Source organism: Paralichthys olivaceus, chromosome 21 (assembly GCF_024713975.1).
Source record: "Paralichthys olivaceus isolate ysfri-2021 chromosome 21, ASM2471397v2, whole genome shotgun sequence".
NCBI lineage: Eukaryota > Metazoa > Chordata > Actinopteri > Pleuronectiformes > Paralichthyidae > Paralichthys > Paralichthys olivaceus.
This window is the reverse complement of record NC_091113.1, coordinates 6522501-6546454: the sequence shown is the minus strand read 5'-3', so window position 1 is coordinate 6546454 and position 23954 is coordinate 6522501. Positions and strand designations below refer to the sequence as shown.

At 41.7% G+C, this 23954-nt stretch overlaps 3 protein-coding genes across 5 annotated transcripts; 2 read left to right on the top strand and 1 right to left on the bottom strand.

Moving 5' to 3' along the window:
* Positions 1-802: 802 nt before the first annotated feature.
* On the top strand, positions 803-2538 carry LOC109626801 (phenylethanolamine N-methyltransferase). The gene is made up of 3 exons (XM_020082965.2): positions 803-1099; positions 1381-1591; positions 1681-2538. Exons 1-3 carry the CDS (start codon positions 838-840, stop codon positions 2117-2119), a joined length of 912 nt encoding a protein of 303 aa, XP_019938524.2. The 5' UTR covers positions 803-837; the 3' UTR covers positions 2120-2538.
* An 838-nt stretch (positions 2539-3376) lies between these two features.
* Positions 3377-13333, bottom strand: LOC109626602 (protein phosphatase 1 regulatory subunit 1B-like). Its single transcript, XM_020082685.2, has 6 exons — positions 13187-13333; positions 12341-12550; positions 6547-6630; positions 6049-6124; positions 4713-4841; positions 3377-4617 (listed from the first exon to the last, which is right to left on the bottom strand). The coding sequence occupies exons 1-6, from the start codon at positions 13214-13216 to the stop codon at positions 4490-4492; spliced, it is 657 nt and encodes a 218-aa protein (XP_019938244.2). The 5' UTR covers positions 13217-13333; the 3' UTR covers positions 3377-4489.
* LOC109626601 (neurogenic differentiation factor 2-like) lies at positions 13222-20796 on the top strand. Of its 3 annotated transcripts, none has more exons than XR_011239747.1 (3): positions 13222-13822; positions 14853-15160; positions 17265-17390. XR_011239747.1 is itself a non-coding variant. In XM_069517755.1 (3 exons), exons 1-3 carry the CDS (start codon positions 13706-13708, stop codon positions 20535-20537), a joined length of 1368 nt encoding a protein of 455 aa, XP_069373856.1. In that variant the 5' UTR covers positions 13389-13705; the 3' UTR covers positions 20538-20796. The 3 variants fall into 3 exon arrangements, 2 of the variants coding, with proteins under 2 accessions (XP_069373856.1, XP_019938243.2); XM_069517755.1 differs by lacking the exon at positions 14853-15160 and adding an exon at positions 19424-20796 and having other exon boundaries at positions 13389-13822; positions 17265-17401; XM_020082684.2 differs by lacking the exons at positions 13222-13822; positions 14853-15160; positions 17265-17390 and adding exons at positions 17495-17633; positions 19424-20796.
* The last annotated feature ends 3158 nt before the right edge of the window (positions 20797-23954 follow it).

Genomic DNA, 23954 nt, shown 5'->3' with positions numbered 1-23954 from the left:
CAGAAGGAGAATCATCAAGTCACAAATTAAATCAGTTTCCACAAGGATCTGATTAAAGTCAACAATGCCCCCTTTAAAATTTTTGATTTTTGATTTCATCACAAGAAAGGATTTAGTAATATTTGAGAATTGAGCCACACAGGCATCAACAGCACTTTATTTTCATCTGCATTACTGTTAGTTTTTGTGAAGCTTAATTTTATGCATTGAAATTTCCATGATGATGATTATATAGATTAATAGTGTTTTTCTTTTTTTTAATGTCTTGACAGGTAAATCCTTGTTTTTTTATCCAGCACAATTGTGGATTAAAATATTCTATATTAGTAAAATACAAGTTTCGTCCAAATGCATGTACGCAGACAGAGACAGAGATCACATCAATACATTACTATTCACAAACAAATAGTCTGTCTCTTTGTGCATATAATTGTGTTTTACTTGACGTATCTGTCATTTCTTGAAACAGTGACTCACCAAAGTAAAACAGCAGACAGAGACTGACGCAACCTTTTTGTCTTGAAGATAGACCTGTTTGTGTCTTTTGAAACGTGGTTTCCTGAGACAAAAGTGGTCAATGGCTGGAGCGTAAAAGGCCCGTCAGAGTGATGGTGGAGATAGGGAGGGCCTCTGAGGGGTGAGTGGAAGACCTGAAAGCCTTGTGAGGAGTCCATTATTAGGTGGAGTGTTGGAGGAAGCCCCCTGATCTGATGGTATCAGTGCCCTGGGGAGAGTGAACAGAACAAATGCTATCAGGCAGCAACACAGGCTGAAAAACATGATCTCTATCTCTGCCCAGGAAACTCAGAGTAGCCCAAAGCACGCACGTAATGAGAGATGAACCCACATATACAGATATATAAGGCGGCTGAGGGGCCAGTCACGCACCTGCAGACTGACCACCAAGCTGAAGAGTGTGAAGTGAGGATGGAAGAAAAGGGAAAAGAGAGTGGAGTGGTGGCCATGGCCGCCTGTTACCAGGGGTTTGATCCTGCAGCGTATCTGCAGTATAACTACACTCCACCGAGGGCTGATTTTGAGAGGACGGACAGCATAGTGCCGTGGAAACTGGCCTGTCTCCACAGAGCTTTCACCGAAGGTAAAGAGACGAACCACACAAACTTACTGGTACATTTACTTATACTGTTTTAAAATAGCTATTTAAATATGAGTGAATCTAATGTCACACCAGTAACAGGACTTAAATGGAAGGAATTCTTTCTCAGACGTACTTATTCTTCCAATTAACCTTTCTTTTCGATGATCCCATCTTCTAAAACACATCTTTTTTATAAAAAAAAATATTTAAGCAGGACTTGATATTTTGGTATCAAACTCTAGGTTTCTCAGAATTTCCTTTTCTCTTGCACCTCTCCCCAGGTGATGTGAGTGGTGAGCTGCTGGTGGACATAGGTTCGGGTCCGACTCTCTACCAGGTGCTGAGCGGCTGTGAGGTTTTCAACAAGGTGCTGCTCACAGACTTTCTGGAGGTCAACAGGCAGGAGCTGAGGCGCTGGCTCCAGGGCGAGGGGGGCTGCAACCTGGACTGGACCCCGTACCTCCAGCACGTGTGCAAGCTGGAGGGACGACGGTACAACCCGATCCCTGCTGAGAATTCTTCAGTCATGTTCTTTCAAGTCTTCTAAAATCTCAATTTTAATTCCTCATTGTCTCTATCAGGCCCTCAGCATGGACAGAGAAAGCTGCCAAGCTACGTCAGGTCATCATGGACGTCCTCCCAGTTGATGTGCACCGCCCTCAGCCTATGGCCCCTGACGCCCTTCCTTCAGCTGGGGCCGACTGTCTCGTCTCCTGCTTCTGCCTGGAGAGCGTCAGCCCTGACCTGGCTGCTTTCACCAAGGCCTTGGGCCACATCGGGAGGCTCCTGCGGCCCAGTGGCCACCTCCTGCTCATCGGGGCCCTCGGAGAGAGTTACTACTTTGGGGGCCCTGGGGTAAAGATCCCGGTGGTCCCACTGAATGAGGAACAGGTCTGTGCTAGTTTGAAGGAGAGTGGCTTCACCCTGATCCGGCTGGAGGTTTACACACTGCCTCAGGACATGAGGGTCGGGGTGGATGATGTGACTGGGGTGTTTTTTGTAAAGGCAAGAAAAGACTGAAGGATGAAGTGGCAGAAGAGGCAGAGGAAAGAGTATTAAATATGGAAGTGAAAAAGTATCAATGATAAAAGATATTAATGATAAAATGAAAAATAGGAATGGAATGAGTCTAGTTATTGTCTTTTCTGATGGTGCATTAGTCTGAAACGTTCTCTAATTCTACCACAGTAGCAGTTACATGTAGAAACATAATCATATGTTGCCTCCTGCTGTTAAAACCCAACAACTACAGCATCAAGAATGTCATGCTCCAGTTTTGTTCTCATTGTTATATCAAAGTTTATCTTCATCTTAATGCAGCAGTTCACACACAGTATATTTTGACATGCTCAATATTTCTTTGTGCTTAAGAGGTTGATGTGTGTCCTGTTGTGTTTTGTAATATGTGATGATGTGAATAAAGATCAATCTTAACGCAATGCTTTTGTCTTCACATTTTCTTTCTGCACATTGGGTTTGATATGAACTTAATTGCAATATTAGAAAAACAATATTAAAAGTGAAAGTAAAGAAATAAATGATCTATTCTGTCTATTCTCATGACGTTCCCATTTTCAAAATATTTTTTCTGATCTCAAAGTGTGTCTCATATAAACTTATTTTCTATATTAAAATAGACTTTTTCATTGCTTTTGTAATTTCGTCAGATGAGGAGATTATATTTTGTTTGCATTTGTTGGTTTGTTAACAGGATTACGCAAAAACTACATAACATATTTCCATTACATTATGTGGAGGGGTGGGACATGACCTAAAGAAGATGCAATTAAATGCTGTTGCTGGTCAGAGTTGTCAGGTGGTCAGGCATGTTAATGGGACTGATATTTAGGGCTGTGTGCAATTTTGGTGCTGACAAAAATAATAATGTGGATCTAGTGTATTTGAATGTGGTTTCATGAGGGGACCTATGAAACAACAGAGCCACTCTAGTTTAGAATATACTTAAAACATGAATATCAAAAAACAGTGTAATTGTTAGTATTGAACACTGGGTGTCAGTATTTGGCCATGTTGGGTTACTCTGAAAATATCTCTTGACCCCAAATCCGTATTATTGTTCACAACACATTTCTCTTCTGACATCTTTGGGAAAACTGAAGTCTGTGTTCACCCAGCTACCTAACAGAAATGTACCAAGATCATACAAAACACAATTACTGCAGGGTTGTTAATACAACTCACCGTCTGCTGTCATTTGTTGTGTTGTATTTGTTGCGATTGAATTCCTTTAACATACAATGACACAAACTCCAGCAGCCCATCATAACTATTTTATTAGCAACCAACACAAAACATTATTTATATACAGGGTCATGAATGAACCTTTTAATCCTCCTCATGAACATATCGAGTATTCCTCCTGCCCACAGTTACGGTACAACCTCACAGAGATCACGCTCGCAGATCGCCATGTTACAAAAAAGCCTGTTCATGACATGAAACCAAAAATAACCGTGCTGCATTATCATGATTAGTTGGATTAGGCTGATGTGATCTAATCTGCTGTGACTGTGACTGCACTGAAATCGTCTGTAATCCATCCGGCTTTGATTTTCCTTGACCTTGCATGTAAACGTCTGGGAGGTTGAGGGACTGAAACTGAAAGTTGAAGATGATTAGAAGCAGCAGTGACTACATTTTGATCAGGTCTGTGTCTTTTTGATGCTGTAATATATTGTGTATCATGTTGTTGTATATCATTTAATATAGTATATCCTATACTATGCAACCTCATCATGTCACTGCTTCTGTGCTGCGACAACACTACACTTTCATTCTACACAAACAGAACTGTGGAACTATTTATATCCGCAGTTCATATGTGTTCAGCGTATATTGTCCCTGTGCATGAAATTGGGGTCCTGTCCCGAGCCATTTACATCGTCTGCTATTTCTGATCGTTCATGAGGTGTGAGTTTTAGTACCAGTGCGATGAAATGGTCTGTACATTATGTACACTTGGCACTTAAAAGGTAATTCTGAATCTCATTCTTCACACATGAATAGTTTAGTGGAAAACTCGCCCAAGACGAATCCTGTCGAATCCTGCAAAAACACAACACTTCATTGTTCTCGGCAGTTCTCCTTGTGTCTTGTGCCGTGTCCTTGGATGATTGGTTTCCTTTCGCTGACCCAGACGTGACTTCACAAAGTCCAGTGTTAAACTTTTCCTCATTAAAATTCTGACCTTCCTCTTTACCCGACTGTTCGCTCTCTTTCCTTTCCACATTCAACTTTGTCTCGCATGCATGCTCACACTCCTACATCCACAGTACACACTATCACACATACACCCATGCACACACAAGCATGGACCACACATGTGCTGTGGAAGTCGGTTCCTCGCCAACATGAGAGCTGGTACTTCTGTCATTCCCCTTTTCCTTCCTCTCTTTCTTTGGCCTCCCCTTCATCTCCTGGGCTGAGATCAGAACTCGCTGTTGAAATGTTTGACGGAGCGCATTGATCCCTGAGTGGTTTGCTTTCTTCTCTTGGATCTGACAAGAAAGAGATTTCACAAGTGTGAGCCATTTCTATAAGTGCTGCCAAGTGCCAGTGTGAGATGAAGAAGACCACGGTGTCCTGTACCCACCGGAGGCTGAGTCTGTCTGCCGGCTGGTTTTCTCTCCTCCCTCCTCTTCCTCACCTGAAGAAGAATCCTCTTTGTCCACAGAGGTCATGTCCAGGGAGGCCAGGTGAGCCTGGGCCATCCTCTGGACAGCTGGAAACACAAATCAATATAGATAACAAAGAGTTGAATGACGGATGGATGAATGGATGAATAGGTGCATGGAGGAGATTATTTATGTTTTATCACCTCTGAACAAGAAGATTGTGTTTTCAGTGCTGTTTGTCGGTCTGAAGGATTAGTTGAAAAAAGCTACTCATCAGATTTCCATGAAATTTTGTGGAGGGCTGACCCAGGGGAGAACCCATTACATTTTGGAGCAGATCCGGATAAACAGGGAGATCCAGGATTTCTTTTTTAAATTTTCTTTAAAATGGTGAGTTGAGACCTTAGCTTGACGGAGGTCTGCAATCTCCAAGAACACCTCCTAGTTTTCATTTTGTTGCTATTTCAACCTGCAATAGCTAATTACAGTTTATTCAGTACTTTTTGTGGCCACCTGATGTTTCTACGTCCAATATTGACTCTGTTTTTAATCTTTATCTGTCTGTTCAGCTGTTAAATGCAAAAACACACTGACTGTGTTTTACTACTGTTTCTTAAGCTGCATTTTAAACTGACATGGTCGTAAGTATTTCAAGTATTCGGATGTAAATGCGAGATTATATTTGCATGAAATATAGATCAAAGGTATGTTGCACTGATACTGTAACATGCTACACTTCACCCATACAAAACCTTTTGTAAAGTATTATGAGATAAATAGAGTCCTGATTGCCAATGTCAAATATACAATTTCCAAAACACAATACAAACAATTATACTGAAAAATACCATTGTTTATTTTGTAAAAGAGCAGATATATTTGTGTCGCTCTGAGTGTATGTATATGTATGTGTGTGTGCGTGTGTTTGTATGTGTGGTCGTGTGTGACCGTGTTGCAGCTGTGTGCCCATCCTATAATCCAGGATGATCCCGGACAGACCCACAGCTGCCTCTGCCCCTAATCTTACCCAACACACATATTCTCACACACACACACACACACACACACACACACACACACACACACACACACACACACACACACACACACACACAGACACACACACACACACACAGACAAACAGACACACAGACAAACAGACACACAGACACACACCTCCCACTGTGTTTTTGGAGACGCTTGTAGTCCGAACAGATACAGACCACATGGCTGTTGATGAGCTAAGCCTCCCAGATTCTTTCATTTGTGTTATTTGTTATGTAAAATGACAGAAGAATGGGAAATAGCATTTACCTTTGAGTGACGGCGGCTGGTAGGTTGATGAGTGAACCAGTTTGGCTTTCAAGGCTCCGTTTTCCCCCAGAACCCACTGTGGAGGTCAAATTATTGTTCTTAGAAAATTATTGTTTTCATTGATTTATTGCTTTTATTCTGTAAAGTACACTGTGTTACATTGTGCTACAACTTTATTTATAGAGCACCTCTTCGAACAGACCGTAGACTTTCAGAGGAACACTAGATCAGTCACGAATTATCAACCTGAGATGCAGCACTAGTTCTGCACCCACTCGCTCTCATCCCACCTGATACAAATCTGCTCCCACAGCAAATTTACAACATTTGCCAGATTTCTTCTCTTAAGCCCCCACGGGACAAACCTGGGAGCGCTGCAACCACAGTGTCAACATAAAGAGCTTGATAGAAAATTAGGGTTTTTGTCATGAAAACCAACATAAAAGTCTCACATCTCACTCAAAACACATGTCTTTGCATTGTGTTCTGACTCACTACCTGGTGTGGGCTGCAGTCTTCCTCTGGTGAAGGTGGATCAGTCAATCTGAAGAGTGTAGCTGGTGTCGGCCTCCGCCTTCGAATCTTAGCAGAGGGAGAGAGAGAGAGAGATTTGTATGTGCACAAATATCTGTGCTGCTACAAACACAATTCTTCCCCGTGTGCTTACTGACATTTCTTTCCCGTGACAAAGACGCACGACATTACTTGACAATGTTTACAGGATTTTTGTGCAGACTGCACCTGACTGACCCAGCAGGATTACATCGTGTCTTAGATCACATCTCCCATCACATGACTGCAATCAGTCTGCTGTCCACTGTGTTATTTCACCACAAGACGCGATTCTGCTTTGAATTAAACCGTCTAATGTCACACTGTGGAATAATTCTCCGTAATGGGGTGGTTGCTGTGTCACTGTTTAAAAGTTGCTTTTCTGTTATTTAGCTTTTATGATCTTCACAATAAAGTCATGAAGAATAACGTCTTTGCTGTCCATTTACTGACCTTTGTATTATTGCTGCAGTAAAATTGACATAAAGCAGGCTTTATATAAATTGTGTTAAACCATCTCCAGTTGTTATTGCAGATATGAAACACAACCAGTGCTGCACTTCTCTGTTGCTGTTGAACAGAACTTCAGGTCTCCACTCAGGTCACAGACTGTGGGCTCAAAAACTTTACATCAGAAATGCAGCAGATTCATCATCTTCCTTTATTTTCATCCGGGAGCCGAATGAGTCAGAGAAATCAATGGTTACACAACTGATGAAATGCAAATTCAATATCTCAAATCAGTTTCAGTTGGCTGTTATAAAACTATTTGACAATGCTGTGGAATATCAAATGAAATATTCAAGTTTATCCAGTTATTTAAAGCATTTTATAATTCCACCTCCACTGACTTTGAACCCACTTTATAGCATTTTGATTATAAGTATTTATGTTGTGGAAGGTATACGTACACTTATTTAAATACTATTCAGAGGGAAATGTTGCAATACGTTTTCAAATTAGGCATTTAATTAAACAAACCATATTATTCACTGTTGAGGCTCCACAATTGTAGAACAACCTCCCATTGTCTCTCAGAGAAGCAACTTATGTGACCTCTTTTAAAAATCTCACCTGATGTTTGTTTTATTGCCCTAAAATGTTTAAAATTTTAATTACACCACATGCACTTCCTGTTTTTATGTGAAGTACTCAAACCTAATTTTAGAAAAGTGCTATATAAATAAAGTGCACTCTTATTATTATCATCGCTGAACGTCGTTTAATAAAATGATAGACATTAAACTGCCTCACAGTATCTTAAGTGTGTTAAATTAGCTCCACTTTAATGATAATTTAAGTGGGCTACTCCATTTGTTCACAACACTTCTGTACTTTGGGAGCATAATGCAGTAATAGAGTATTTTACTTGATTACATCATGATTAGAAAAACTCCACCACATGGACATTTCTAATTATCTGATCAGAAAACAGGTTCAATAATGTGGATATTGGCCAATATCAATACAATTGCATGGTTTAAACAACACCAACCATAGATTATTCATATTAAAGTGAACACAACCATAGAACACATTATTCAGACTAACAATAAATAAAGGTTTACTGGGCACATGTGATATATTCCTCACATCAGCTCTATTTTTATATCATGTTATGTTTATAAGTTATTGTTGTGAGATGTGAGCTGCTGCCGAGCCAATCGCACGAGAGCGTGGGCAGGAAACGTGTGGGCAGCTCTCACGTTGGAGTAACTCTCACCTCCCTCTGTGTGCTGGACTCATACATATTCATCATTCACTCAACAGAATTACATATGCTGCCATTGTGTGTGTGTGTGTGTGTGTGCGTAGGTCAAATTTGAATATGAATTAAATAAGAGTTACAGGGAATCCACATTTTAAATGCTGTAATCCAACAATGCTGTAATCGTGTGCAATTTCACACAAGCAGATGGACACACACACACACACACACACACTCACACCTCATGTGAAGTACACCACAGGTTGAGCACCTCTCCAGGCCCAGTGACCTGTTTTTTAAGTGTTGTAGCCAGAAGGTGAATCACCTGCAGGAAACACAGAATTTTCATCAGCACCTTGTTGTGCATGTTAGAAATGATTGTTAAATATCAGCGGCAGCTCCGTGTGGCTGTGTTTAAAGATCTATCTGAGCTTGTTGTTAGTTTAGAACAATTTGGAACAATGACTCTTCATCTTATATAATTGGAGGATATAACAGTATCACATCGAAAAATTTCCATGAACATTCTGCAAACTATTGAGGAATTAGCTGCTACCATTATTGGTTTGTTTTAATTTGTTTTTGAACATGTACTGAAACAACCCATTCTGATTTGTTCAACAAATGTATCTGCTCAACAGCACACAAAGACAGAATGAGACTTTAATGAAGAACATTGTGATGGCCAAAAAACTATTGCCTGGCACTTGAGCACATGTTTACAAGTAGCTGGATCACATTTCCATGAGTTTTGGAAGGACAGCTCGCTCCATTCAAACTGCTATCTCTCTACGAAAATGTGCTAACATGGCCAGAAAGGTCAAATCATATTTGGTGCAACCAATCGCAGGAGAACACGCCAGTGAGAGTGAGGACAGCTGGACCGAACGCTCTACGCTAACTGTGAATGTCTCATGTGTTTGTACATTTTTCTGCTCTGATTTTTTATTCACTGCTTGAGAACGATTCAGCTAAATTAGAAACTCCAACCATGCTGCAGTAGGAAAGCAGCACAGGGCCTCGGTGTAATGCTCACACTGTGAATTAGTAATCCCCCTACTCATTATTTGTAAGTGGAATAACCTTCATGGTAACCATTCAACTTCAAATTAATCTGGAGGCTCATAAAGCAAAATTACATCACTGGATGCGAGCAGTGTCCTAAAGTGTCCCCTTTATGCAGAAATGACCCGTCCACTTAATAATCACGACCACTCAGTGAAAGCATAAGTCCTTTGTTCAACGCTTTCAATCAGTTCTGTGAATAATCCTGTGTAGAGCTTGATTTGACTGCAGCATATCTGCAGGAGATAAATCAAACCCACCGCTGCCATTTTGACCTTTTGTTTCCCCGTGAAGAATTCTTAAAAATAGCTTGGAGCCTGATTTGAACATTTCATTCTACCAGATTATTTGGCTGGAAACACAATATTGTTGCAGTGTTGATGTGGGCGAGTCACACACACAGACACACACATACTTTACACATGTTCACTCGAAAGGGGAAACTTCCTATTCCAGGTCGACTCCAGAGAATGTGTTTAAAGATGGACGACGCTCTGCATCCAGTTTCTAACATTTATTATTATCCTGTTCAGAATAATGTCTGGAGGAAGAACGTTGGGTTGTTTGAATAAGTCTCTGCTGGAGTTTAGCTCTTGGCCGTGCTGCAGTTGGAATTTGTTCTTGGCATTAGCTCTGTGCCCTTGATTCGGCGCCTCAGTCATCAACAGCTAATCTCTTCAGTTTTAATCAGTCATCTCCTTCTCCTCCTCCTTTCCTTTCTGACTTGACTTCTGTTAGTTATTCTTTTCTCCTTTTTCACTGTTGTCCCCCTCAACACTCTTTCACTCTTTCCCTTCAACTCTTTCTTCTTATCTCTCCTCGTCTCCTCGTCTGTTTTTCCATGCTACTGCCATTTCAATGCTAATATAATGGCTGTTTCAGAAATGTCGTGCACAATCGCTTGGCTTACCTCGCACTTCATCTCTCACACGACAGCTCCCCAAATAGAATGCCAAAGTGTCGCCACTGGTGACTGGCTGCAGTGTTGGTCATAAACCCCACCATGGCCCTGAGTAAAAAGTCTAAGTTCACCTGATTTCTAAAATGCTCAACCAAATGCTCAGAATCCAAACAGGGCAGTTGCAGATGACAAGAGTCGTGATAAGTGACAATCAAAATATGTGAAAATGTAATCCTCTGAATGGTTTGGATAAAAGTGAACAACAAATGCCCCTGATCAGCTGCTGCCACAGGCAACTAGATAATCCTGAGTCCAAATATCCAGGAAGGCGCCGGTTTGCAGCATTCAAGTACGTGTCAAGTACAATTGAGTCTCATCCCACATTTTGATAATCACCTGTGGAGGCAGCCACTGCACTGCTGGGAAACAATTGTAAGCTAGAAAGTAGGAAACACGAGGGACTCTTGTTCAGAAAGTCGACAATATGGATTATAAAACTGGATGAAAGTTTATCCCCTCAGCTGGAATTCTTGCATCTTTAACATTATACAATTTTTTATTTCCTGTACATTGCAACACCAGATTCAGGGTCAGTGGCCTAACCTTTCACATGAATTACCATGGAATGCTGCTACTTTCATTTAGATCCATGATGGAAGATTTGAAGTAATCTTAGGTCCTGGGTTGAGTGAAGGGGTCTTAATAATAAAAGAATACTGTAAGTAAAGAACAGGTCTAGTTATCCAAACCTGTCCGTGTTCATTTATTCAAGTGTGGTATCTAAAACAGAGTTGTTTTACCTCAAACTGTGATTCTGACTGAGCGTGTTTACATTTTCATGAAATCAGTACTGTGGGGCTGCTTTGAAAAGCTAATGATGGAATGTGTCTGCACTTGAAGGCACAAAGAGAAAGTAGTCCAGAGCCTAAGAGACTCTTAGATGGGCTGTAAACAACAGATGTGTGAGAAACATTTCAGTCCTCAGACACTATTGATTTGTTTTTTCATACCACTCTGAAATAACAGTCCTAAATCTTCCAAATCCTCTACCGGGGAAAAACAAAGACGTCTGGACACCGACGAGATTTCCCTCTAGGGAGCGTCCTATCATTTGTTAATGGATGTCTATTGTCCTAAAAGCGCAAGAAACTACCTACACTTAAATTTTATTTGCTGAGGGAGACTGTATCTTAAAGTTATCTCAGTGTTACCTTGACGACCTTGATGGACCGTTATCATTGCCAGACTTTAATAGCTTTAAGTTTAATAGATGCTCTGCCTCCATATTGCACAGGCCAATATCTTTCCTGATCACACAGCAATAATTCACCAATGGGGTCTCTGCATGTCAGCATCTTTACCTGCTTTCACTCTGGGATGATTCAGCATAAGCTACAAAGAACTGACTCCATGCTTTATTTATTTTACATAATGCACTCACCACCTTTTTCTAATAATACCACATGTGGATGTTTTGGCTCAGAGATTAATTACTCTGGGACACAATCTCATTTTTAATATTACGAACAGAGCTTTATCCCTCACTTCCTCCTCTTCCACTCCACTTTTGCAGAACAGTGATGCCTCATCACTTTTGAGAGCTCCAGAGAACTGAAGCTGTGCAGCTCAGCTTAATCCCAGCTGCCCACATCCTCTGCGAGTAATACGCAACATCCAAAATACAGAGTTCTGCAAAAGTCGTGCTAGACTGGTTATGTAACTGTCTGTCAACTTCAGGGGCAAGAGGACAACAGTCACATTTGTTTATTTAAAGGACAAGATTAAATGTGTGCCCAGGCATTTCAATCCTATTCCAACCATTACTTTTACCCACAATGCCATTTAACAGTGAATCTCTGAATGAACCTTCCCACATAAACGTTTATATATAATTGTTTAGTCTGCACACTAAAAACATAAAACCTTATTCTCACACAGTTTTGGAAATGGGACCCAGGTTTGACCTCATTCTTCCAAACACATGCCCACGCTCCACCACCACCACCACAGCCACTATCATCCTCATCCATGTCGGGCTTTACGCACCACACTCCCTGCGCTCTCACCATCTCCACCTGCCGTGGGTCCAGCTGGGTGGGCACGGCGGAAGGCACGGAGAACTGGATCTTCCTCCTCGCGTCCTTGTCAGCCTCCCGCTCCATCACCTCGGTGTCCGCGGACAGCAGCGGGTCCATGACGGCGTCCAGCGCTGACGCCTCCGGAGCCCGAGAGGACAGATGTCCGAGGAGGTCCGAGTAAACTGCCCGTGTCTTGATCTATAACACCACTGACTTTTATTAGTATATTATTAATAACAATGTAAATATGATTCAGCTGTAGGCTGTACCAGCAGCATCCTCCTGCCACATGCAGCAGATCTCTGTGGACTCTCGCGTTTGTCAGCCTCTCTCTCTCTCTCTCTCTCGCTCTCTCTCTCACACACATCCAGACACACACACACACACACAATCGTGTCTCCATGACATCAGAGGACATTACATTGACTTGACTGATTCCCTATAGAGACAAAGTTGCTTGCCCAACCCTAAACTTGACCTATAGCCTTAATGTAAATCTAACCTTGACTTAAACCTAAACTTGACCTTAAACTAAACCTAAACATAACCTTACTCCTTATCTCTCTCTCTCTCTCTCTCACACACACACACACACCGTCCATGTCTCTGGCTTCAAATTCAAAAGTGGCCCAGAAAGCAATTTCCCTTGAGCTGGGCTGAAAATAAGACGTTTCTAAAAGTGGGGATGGAGATGCCTTCAGTGTCACACCAGTTCAAAACCTATTTGTATTTTTGGAGATAATTGTAGTGTCAAGAAACAACTTGCAGGAGGGTCTGTTCGGTTTTTTTCAACCTGGTCCTTATTTCCAGCATATGGTAAGTAGATCTACTCACCCATAAAGGTTTGGAGCGATCGGCGTACATCCATACAACGCAAGTGACTGGGGCATCCACAATACAGCCTCCAAATAACTCTTAATTTACTGTGAATCTGCAGCACTAGTCCCCTGTGAGTCCAAGTTGCTTTGTTTACAGCCCGGGCTTTCACTGGGGTGACGTCACCGAGGCGCGCGGCCGCAGATCAGCTGACGATCACCTGTGTTTGTTTACACGGAGTTTCCCGCTGCTAGTTTCGCGCAACATGGCAGAACACTGACCAGGTGCTTCACTGTACAGGATTCTTTTAAAGCAGCTGTGTCCTGGGGCTCGGGCGTATTCGCCCGGTTAAAGGCTAGCTAACGTCAGCGGGCTAACGAGCAGCCTCGGAGCTAGCGTTAGCTTAGCGAACCGATTTGTTGATTAAACAGGAAGACGCTCTCCGTTCGCTAAGCTAACGCTAGCTCCGAGGCTGGCGAGACTCACAGGGGACCAGTGCTGGCGATTCATAGTAAATAAAGAGTTTGGCGGCAGATAATGCGTTATTTAGAGGCTGTATGGTGGATGCCCCGAACCCTTGCGTTGTATGGATATACACCGATGGAGGATCTAAAAAGCGTCCGAAGGACTCCAAGTTACTCCAAACCTTTATGGGTGAGTAGATCTACACACCATATGCTGGACACAAGGTCCAGGTTGAAAAACAGCGAACTTCTCCTTTCTGTAAAAACATGTTAAAAAAAAGAGCTACATTTCAAATTAAGAGCATAAAAGGTTTAAGACGTGATTGAAGTCTTATAAAAGCAAAAGCACCTGTATTACTTTATCTAAATATAAAAAATGAGGATCATCAGTGCTACTTTTGGCTGTTTCTGATCTTCCTGGAACAAGTGAACTGGATTTGGAGATTGTATTCAAGAGAGTTGAGAACATCACAGAGCGATCTTCCTTTCTGTCTGTGCAGAACGAGGTCCACTTTCATCACCGAATCATTTTGAAATCCCATTTATCTTTTAAACAGTGCTGTTTATTTTATTCCTATGTTTCTCTACAGAGTCAAACATGAAATTCTTCTGTCTCCACTGGATTCACAGGTTATCTGATACACAGAAGTACTCATACATCAGAGGTAGTGGGTTGAGAGATTCATTGCCATGGAAACAGTTTCTCCTCACAGAGTAATGTGTGCATGGTGTGTAGTGTTGGTGTGTAGACTGAGAGAGCTTACACATGCACATTTATACATATGCAAATGTTGAAACAAAAGTGACAGAGAGATAAAGGTAAAGACTGAATGAATGCTAATCTAACTTCTTGCACATTTCATAATAACCTATGTAATGATAACTCATTGCTTTTGAATAGATGTTAGTATATAAACAATATGTTACAGGCTGGGGGAGGCCTGCTAGCATACCCTCAGCCAAACATGTACTTTAAGACCCCCACTAAAGGGGACATTTTGTTTATATACAATGTGAACAACTGCAGATGAATTATATCTCATGCACGGAACCCCAAATCATATGTACACAATGAAAGACTGCTTCAAGGAGGAGAGGAATGAGGGCGAGTGGAGAGGTAGGGATGGAGGGAGGAGAGGGACATAACAGGCAAGATAGGGAGTATTTTAATTGTTAGTATATTTTAGGAGTTACTCGTTTGTTTTCCATAATGGCTGCAGAGAGAAGGAGCAGCACTCTCCTGTGACCTGGGTTTCGATCCCAGTCCCAATGAGCCTCCCCTCTTCACCCTGCACTGGAGTGAACTTGAGAAGGACTGTGGATCTCTGTCAGCTCCGGGGAGTTATTGCAGACCTGCAGGGAGAGGTCTTCTGATGAAAAGCAACCCAGGCCATCTGTGGCTCAGCTCGCTCTCAGGCCGACTGCTGACCTCGACAAATGGACATATGGTCAATACCATTTGCGTCACTGTGCGTCAAGGTGTGATGTTTAAAACAGAGGAGATATTTTTGAATGGAAGCGAGAGGAGGTAAACACACAACATCCTTTGCTGCAATCAATCATTCCGATGTAATTTAAATCCACAGAGCTGCAGAGAAATAATCTTTAGGATTATAGTGTTATAACCAGAACAGATACATGTAGCATACCCATTAGTATTAGTATCAATAATGTGCCACAGTGTCACTGTCCATACAACCACAAGGGGGCGCCAGATGACTTGCAACATTCCCTCCTGGTAGATAAATATAGACAGATGATAAATGTCTGGCATCTCAATAAACTGCATGTGCACAAGTTCATAAATTATACAGAGGGCAATAAAATCTGAATATACTGGGGGGTAATGTACCAGGAAGATGTTCCAAAGCATTTTAAATAACCTCACACTTCTAAACCTGAGTGAAAATATGAACCCTTCAGGTCATTTAGACAAAACAGAAAAAGATACCACATGCAGGCCTTAAAACATTCAACATGCTGGAATAAAGATCTGTTACATTTGATGAAAATAGGCCGAACTGTTATAATTACAATATCATAATGTTTTTTAAAGTCTTCACAGTCTGTCCTTCTTTGCAAGATGAATACATTTTCACATCATTGTCATACTCTCATTGCCAGAAAGTCAGAATTTAGACACGTCTCTATAAAATAACTCAACAGCTAAGTCCATCACTCTGTAGCTTGTTTAATACAGAGGAAAATAATTGATGCATAACTATTGTCTCTCCCATGCACCTGTTTCTGGAAACCACTAGATGTCCCCCACATGTCAGTTTAGAAACAACATGAGCACAGAACTGCAGCTGCAGTTCTCAAACTCAACCATGCAACTGAAACTGAGTAATGAGTATGAATAATTATGACATGAAGTTTAAGTTTCAACATTGTTTTTAACCTCTCGACTCCTCTTGACCTTTGACCTTGACCAATAAAAGCCAACCTGATTAAAATAATAATAAACCAGATTTGACATACACTTTGGCATTTGTGGTTGTAAAAAACCGAAGGTCTTTACATCGAGAGATTCACATGGAAGCAACCGCATAATGGTTTGTAGCATAAAAAGAAATAAAAAAACATATTTTTTAAGAAAACAGAGCTTTGTTTCCTTATTCAATCAAATTTTGATTTGCTGTGTTTATATTATAAAAATGAGGAATGAGAGGAATTTATAGTATGCAATGATAAATGTTTATTTTATTATCTTTACATGATGCAATGTACACATGAAATTATATGTGACCTTTGGAGATAAAGATCATTAATACTTTGAACCTAATCCAAAATGTTTGTGTTATTTGAAAATTAAAAAGTAGAGGATTTTAGGGGGGAAATTGTCATTCACTTGTGATTTAAACATTTAAATTGAAAAACAAAGTGTGAACGGACAGTGGTAAATAAACCAGTGTTGATGATAATACTTCTCCCTCTTCACCTCTTTCTCCATCACTCTTCTCTCTCTCTTTCTCTCTTGTGTTGCCCCATCTTCTGGCCCCTCTCTGCAATCTGTGCCTCTGCCACCTTTGGCACCAGCCCGCCCACAGGCACCTGTGCCAAGCCTGGCAGCCCAGACCAAGACGCTCTGCTTAGCTCAGTTCAAATGACTCGTTTAGGCAATTGCACCCTGACTCTGATCTTTATTGCAGGTCCCTTATTCATCCAGGGCCTTTGTGTGGCCCCTGTAGGGTTATCTGTCTACTTCTTGTTGGTTCTTTAACTAGATTGTTTCACCTTATGATATTTCTATACAGGGATTTGTAGTTGTTCCCTTTAGCCTACTTATCAGGAGGACATTTAATTAGTTTTCCCACAGGGGTTATGTGGATGATATAGGTTCAGGAATCTGTTTTTCCTTATCAGTAAAAATAATCCTTTAACAATCCAATTGCATGATTCTCATTTGCTGTAGCCTACATTTTAAATGATGTCAATGTAAAATATATTATGATGAATTATGGGAAAATATGATATATTAGGATTACTATAAATATTTCTCATGAGGGTATTGTTTTCCTAAACCTTCTATATGAGATTAACCTCATTTTTTTTACCTAAAGATGGAGGCTAACAGAAGCGGGTTTGATTTTTTGTGTGCCATTCACTCCTTATTCCATTTTCTCTTTCAGCTCGGTGACAGATGGCGAGTCCCTCTCCCCCAGGGGGAAGCCAGTCTCTGTGAATGCGGCCGCATGTCAATCACCGGCTCTCATGTGATGGCTCTTGCCAATGACGTGCCAGCCATATGGGCCTGGCATCAGAGCTGGTATGTAACCCACCCAGTCCTGCCTCTGAGGTGCCACATGCACGGCTCCTGCTCCGCGCGTTCGGGCTGGAGATCAGCAGCATCAGCATCATCAGCATCAGACAGAGGAGGAGAAGAGAGAGAGAGGTGTGAGAGCTGAGCATCGTGCAGGGCGTGTGGATGTGATGCCCACCCGGAGAGACATGGTGTAAACAAACCGAGCTTCGCCCTGTCACTGAGCTCCACCGCGGAGGTAGGACACATTTCCAATCAATCGATTCTGCACATGATCAGATATGTGTTGCTTCTGTCTTTGTGTTTCATTCACAGACAGAGATCATTAAACCTGCTCTATAGAATTAGGGACCATTTCTCCTCGCTCATCGTTTTCTCGCACGAGACGTGATCAGATTAGGTTTTTTAAATCTCCTCTTCAGGCTCTTCATCGCAGATCTTATCGAAGATATCGATCCCCCGGATATTTCGTTCCAGCAAATCAATTCATCCACATCGATCAAATTAGGAGAAATTCTACTCCGGTCATTTTGATATGTGTCAGTTCCACTGTTCTGTCTTTAAAAAGAGCATTAGAGAGAGTATTCTTATTTGTTATAATTATTTTTTACTGTGTGTGTGTGCGTGTGTGTGTGCGTGTGTGTGTGTGTGTGTGTGTGTGTGTGTGTGTGTGTGTGTGTTCCGTGCGCACGACGTGCTTCAGAGCACCGTGGGGGTATAATTCTCCGCGGAGACACGCGGGGTAATTGACAAGGTATTGGTTGGCATTAATTACATTGTGGTTACAAGATTAGAAAAAAATGCGACTCCACACGCAGCTGAGCTCAGGATACTGGAAAATACATAGAGGAATCATAGCATTTAAAATCTGCTTTAATAAACCACTATTAGTCTGAATTAGGGCTCAGTGTGATGCCATATACATAGAGGGAAACTCATGTTTATACATATAAACTATAATATTAAAATATCGTGTTTACTCCTGTGCCTGGGAACCTTTCAATGGAGGTTTGATTAACCAAAAAATGCATTTTTAAATATAGGAAAATAAAGACGTCAGTGACATGTAAGAGCTAAACTGAATTTCAGCTAAGAAAAGTGTTGGATAACGTCTGTGGCCCTTTGGTGTCCTAATCTGGTTTCATGAACTTGCAGAGACTCTGTTTCTTCAGCCAAATTTCAATATCGTTATTGTAATTTAAATGTTTGCCACTGAATTGTGTGTATTTTTAATTATAGATATATTCTCAAGGAGTTCATGAGGGTGGGTGTCGTTTGGATAAAGTCCTTTTTTAAATCGGATTTGGACAAAAACCTGTTAATTGAGACATAAAAGTCAGATGCTGGGGATCCAGTGGTCCAGCCGTGGCTGTGCTGGAATTCCTCCAGGTTGGTGTAATTTATAGGACGGAGGAGGGACCGCACCCTTAATGCGTCCCTGGGGGACCATGAAGCATGAAGGCCAGCCCCGCTCCCTCCCTGTGCCGGACTGCTGGAGGGGGACAGACCGAGGCACGTGTGGAGGCCGAGAAGTGGCCCACACACTGTTGCTATATAAATAATTACATTTAATTATAGCATTAAAAAGAAGAAAGTCAAGTCTTTATAATACTAGGTACAAGGATTGTTATATATAAAAAGGTGAGAAACGTTTAGTTAAGGCCCAGTTAGTTCAGGTAAACCAATAATCAACCCGATTTATGACAGATTAAACATGAAAACCTTTATCTCCATTTTCTAAATGTGCGATTGTAGTTATCTTATCCAGAAGAGATATTAAACGAGATTTCAGTCTGAGATCGAAGGGGGACATACATTCCAAAAGGCTTTCAGTTATAAGCTCATAACATCTATTTCCAAATGAACTGTTAAGGGAACAATGTAGGACATTTTCTCCAGAGTAAAATATACATCATCCGGCCTCGTGGATCTCTGAGCCGGACTCTCTTGCTTTACGCGCACCTATGTGTGCGTAAAGAGCAGCAGGACGCACAACAGTCCGGCTGAAGTGTTGCTTGTCTCTTGCAGGTCTCTCGCCACTATGTTGAGCCGTCTGTTCAGCGAGGTGCTGCCGGATGTCCAGAGGCTCGCGGCTGACTGGGCGGACGACAACGAGAGCGAGGACGGTAAGGACAAAGGCGACGGGCACGAGCCCTGTCACCTCGGGGACGACGAGCTGGACGAGCCGCTGGAAGACAGCAGCCGGGCTGAGTCTGAGATGGGCGCCGACGACGACGACGACGACGAGGAGGACGAGGCCGAGGAAGAGGAGTGCGGAGACGAGAACGGCGGAGATAAGCCCAAGAAGCGCGGCCCAAAGAAGCGCAAGATGACCCCGGCGCGCGCGGAGCGCTCCAAGGTGCGTCGACAAAAGGCGAATGCGCGGGAGCGCACGCGCATGCACGACTTGAATTCTGCATTGGACAATCTGCGCAAGGTGGTGCCATGCTACTCCAAAACCCAAAAACTCTCCAAGATCGAGACTCTGAGGCTGGCCAAGAATTACATCTTAGCTCTGGGGGAGATTTTACGCAACGGGAAGCGTCCAGATGTGGTGGCCTACGTGCAGATGTTGTGCAAAGGCCTGTCACAACCCACCACCAACCTGGTAGCAGGCTGCCTGCAGCTCAACACCAGGAACTTCCTGACTGAACCGTGTTCAGACGGAGCCCGCTTCCACATGCCCACCTCTCCCTTCTCCGTCCACCCCTACTCCTACCGCTGCTCCCGCCTCTCCAGCCCGCACTACCAGCCCGGATCCGGCGGTGCGCTCAACTTGCGGGGCCATTCCTACGGTTCTGGATACGAGGGCGTGTACCCACCGGGGGGCACGTCTCCTGACTACAGCAGCCCGGACTATGAGGGCCAGCACAGCCCGCCTGTGTGCCTGAACGGCGGACTGTCTGGGAGGCAGCAGGAGAACTCTGACTCGGACAGGAACTATCACTACTCTATGCATTACTCCGGACTGACCACGTCTCGACCAGGCCACAGTCTGCCTTTCGGGCCCTCGGGAGCGCGCAGTGGTGGTGGTGGTGGTGGTGGTGCGCACTCTGAAAACATTCCCCCCTTCCACGACGTGCACGTGCACCACGACAGGGCTCCTCCATATGAGGACCTCAATGCGTTTTTCCACAACTGAGCCCCGGTCAGGCTCATCGACCTTCCAGTGACAATCCCATAATGTGTAATGATGTTTGGAAACAAGAGGAGAAGGAAGTGACACAGAATCCTCTGATTTACCTTCTGTATTCTACTGATGTCATCCCTATACTGTTGTACATCCTCTCAAAGTGTGTCCAGTATTATCATGTATGCAGAACGACTGCAGTTGACCTAAACGATGTACAGGCCCACGAGAAAAAAAAGAAACAGAAATAAAAAAACGTTTTATAATTGTCTGAAGTGATGAGCGAATCTTCTTGTGAACAGTAAGACAGAGGCCTTGAAGTGAGGCTGTCATTAAAATATATTTAATGATTTGTAACTGCAACACACAACACATGAGAAAATAAGTTAATGAATAAATACTCGTAATGACATCAAATATGTCACTGACTTTTTAAGGTTAAACTGAAACCAAATCTGTTGTCTATAAGTATGCCAAATATCTTTTGAGTTACTTTATCCTATTTATCATTATTGTTATTATTTGTTTAAATTAGATATTAAAATTAGATATTAAAATCGGTTTCGGTGATTATAGTTGCAGCCTGTGTTGATAAAAGATGGTTTTCATGTGATTGAAGTAATTGGCTTCATTCCGATAAAGCACTTTTTTTTTTATTTATCCCAAAAAAATCACAATGTCTAATTAAATTCAATATGAAAGTGAGAGTTTAAGCTTTATATATCTTTATAAATTAATACTTTATAAACACAAGTTAACTATAGAATCAAAATGGATGATAAGAGGCACACACAGTTGGGTTTAGTGTAAGAATTTAGTGTCTTGGCCTGTTGCATAGCTGAAGAACAAGCCAGGCTGACATCTAACATGGTGCAGGCCCGTATATGACTAATGTGATTAATAACCACATGAGATCAAAATATACAAAATGTCTGTTTTCTGAGACATAAACAAATAAATACTGGATAATGGACCGTTAATATGAAGAAATTAAAAAAACATGTTAAAGAAATTTAACTGAAAACTAAAAATGCACAAACCTTTAAAGAGATATTTGGAAAAAATTTGATTGTAATTTGTTCTTTATTTTGGCTCAAAATCTTAGATTTGCTTGAATCTCTCAGTAACTCAGGAATTAAGGCAGCTCTGAAGTGTTCTGCTAAAAGTGTGCAAATGCATGCATCCGCAGAAATGAATAAATCAGTGAAATTGAGATGCTGTGAATATTACTCAGCTGCACCTGATCTGTAAAACTGTTGCATATGCACATGCAGCAACAGGCTGGAATAAATGGACACGGCCTAAAATAACCTACAAACTATGGTCATGTTAAGTTATATGAACAGCAAATCATGAGTGAGCTCCTACTATAAATAATGGACACATTTCATATGTATTATATCAGTAAAATGATGCTGCAGCAGAAACATCAGACTGTTTCAAGCTCAAATTAGCTCTTTGGAACCAAAAGAGAGACACAAACACGATGAGAACTGTGTGTTCTCTCACTCTGAGCTTCCAGATACACTCTACAGAGGTTGATGGTAAGTTAGAGAGTGAGCAAAAGGCCTCGGTCACCCAGAGCACGACACAGAAAAAGTACACGTATATTCCACAAGCAAAGTCGATTTTTTTAGATGAGCTCTGGTCAATTTGTTTTCCAGCTCGGTGAAGGTGGAGCTGAGCCTGGTCACAGCAGGTGAGTGTGTGTTTGTCCGGATCGTTCAATGATATAATAACTATTTAAAATGATATAGTATTAATGCAAAAATGCATTAAACAATATATTAAAATAAAAATACTGATGCACTTTCAAAGAACTGATTATTATTCACTGAACCTGCTCATTTGGCAGTTCTGAAAATATTAAACACAGACTGTTCAAAATTGCAAAAAGATTTTTTCGACAATTTGAACAATTCTAATATATATATAATGAATATAAATATCATTTGAGTTTATGTAGGCTGGATCACATCTCTGCTGATTTATCAAATCAATAGCAGAGTCCAGCTCCATCTTTGGACCACTGCCCTGGGTCCCATATGTTGTTGCAGACATCCAGGGGAAATCAGCACCGGGGCACTGCAGGGTGGAAACTGTCCCATCCAACACTGACCCAGACGAAGACACAACACCAGAGATGTAAACAACTTCCACATGAAGGTTCTCACAAAAATAACCAATTAATTATATTTAAAAAAAAGCTTTTACATTTTTTTTATTTGTTTTCATTTTGGCCCAAAAAATAAAAGACCCATCTGACTCATCACATCAGTGAAAGAGCTGGGCAGGTGCGAAATCAGGTGAATCAATGGCCCGTTGGTTAGAAATGAAAAATCCCAGGGATGGCATTATGCACACACAGACACATACACACACACACACACACACACACACACACCCCACACACACACACACACCTTCAATCTGAAAAGCTGTAATTTTCAAACAAACAAAAAAGCTGCTTTTTTAAATATATTTTCTGATCAATGTCCAGGAACATTATATTCTTCATTACTTCATACTGAAGAGTCATATTGCTTATTATTTTTATTTTTCCTAAAATATATCTCAGTTTATAGGCAAAAGCATAAAGAAAATGTTTTTTTTCCTCAACAAAAAACGAATCTCTGAATATAATAATTTGAAAATAACAATTAAGAGACAACTGAGAAGCTACTGATACTGTAAATACCCAATGTGTTTTTATTTAAGGAAACTGAACCTGATCATTTTGGTTTTCCAGGCTACAGGTGTATTAAACAATATGAAAAGACTTTGTTTAAGAAAAATGTAAGTCTTGAAATTCGTAAATGTTTGCTTTCTATAACAGAGAGAGACAAATCCACTTGTGTGAGTGGTCAAATGTTTCAAGATGAGGGCAGTAAATATACAATCTAGTGTTTAGTAGGACATAATAAATCAAAACTATAATAATGAGTAATGGTCTGTGTTCTGCACCTCATGGGTCATGATTAGTCCACATGTCCCAGATGAAGGTCAAGGTGAGAGACATGGTTCTGATTTGATTTGCTGCTCTAACCTCTCACTCGTTTTTTTTTTTATCATTTATTATTTAATGTTATTATTAATAATATTTCAGTGGGGCGGGCTGCACGGCGGCTGGCAGAGGGTCTGATGGCGCAGCGCGGTGCCAAGTCGCTAAATGTCTGCGCGGCACCAGTAAAGCCAGGGACCGGGATAAAGCCACCGGCCACCACCGCCACCAGCGACCCGGTGCCAGCTGCGCCACGTGGCAGCCAGGCGGCCCCTGCCAAAGTGGCCCTTGTGGGAGGGACCCAGTATTTCTTTCCTAATTCACTCAGCATCTGTTCATTATTCTCCGCCGGTAAAGGAGGCTGAGGGGTCCACACACACACACACACACACACATATTCGCGCGCACGGCCCCGGACAGAAAGACAC

Excerpts from the sequence above, each read along its gene's own strand:
- LOC109626801 (XM_020082965.2), top strand. The coding sequence starts at position 838 with ATGAACCCACATATACAGATATATAAGGCGGCTGAGGGGCCAGTCACG. Across the intron at positions 1,100-1,380 it reads CCACAGAGCTTTCACCGAAG|GTGATGTGAGTGGTGAGCTG; the intron begins GTAAAGAGACGA and ends ACCTCTCCCCAG. Across the intron at positions 1,592-1,680 it reads TGCAAGCTGGAGGGACGACG|GCCCTCAGCATGGACAGAGA; the intron begins GTACAACCCGAT and ends TGTCTCTATCAG.
- LOC109626602 (XM_020082685.2), bottom strand. The coding sequence starts at position 13,216 with ATGTACGCCGATCGCTCCAAACCTTTATGG. Across the intron at positions 6,125-6,546 it reads AAGACTGCAGCCCACACCAG|TGGGTTCTGGGGGAAAACGG; the intron begins GTAGTGAGTCAG and ends TGACCTCCACAG. Across the intron at positions 4,618-4,712 it reads GCAGACAGACTCAGCCTCCG|ATCCAAGAGAAGAAAGCAAA; the intron begins GTGGGTACAGGA and ends CTTTCTTGTCAG.
- LOC109626601 (XM_069517755.1), top strand. The coding sequence starts at position 13,706 with ATGCGTTATTTAGAGGCTGTATGGTGGATGCCCCGAACCCTTGCGTTG. Across the intron at positions 13,823-17,264 it reads GTTACTCCAAACCTTTATGG|CTCGGTGACAGATGGCGAGT; the intron begins GTGAGTAGATCT and ends TTTCTCTTTCAG. Across the intron at positions 17,402-19,423 it reads TGGGCCTGGCATCAGAGCTG|GTCTCTCGCCACTATGTTGA; the intron begins GTATGTAACCCA and ends TGTCTCTTGCAG.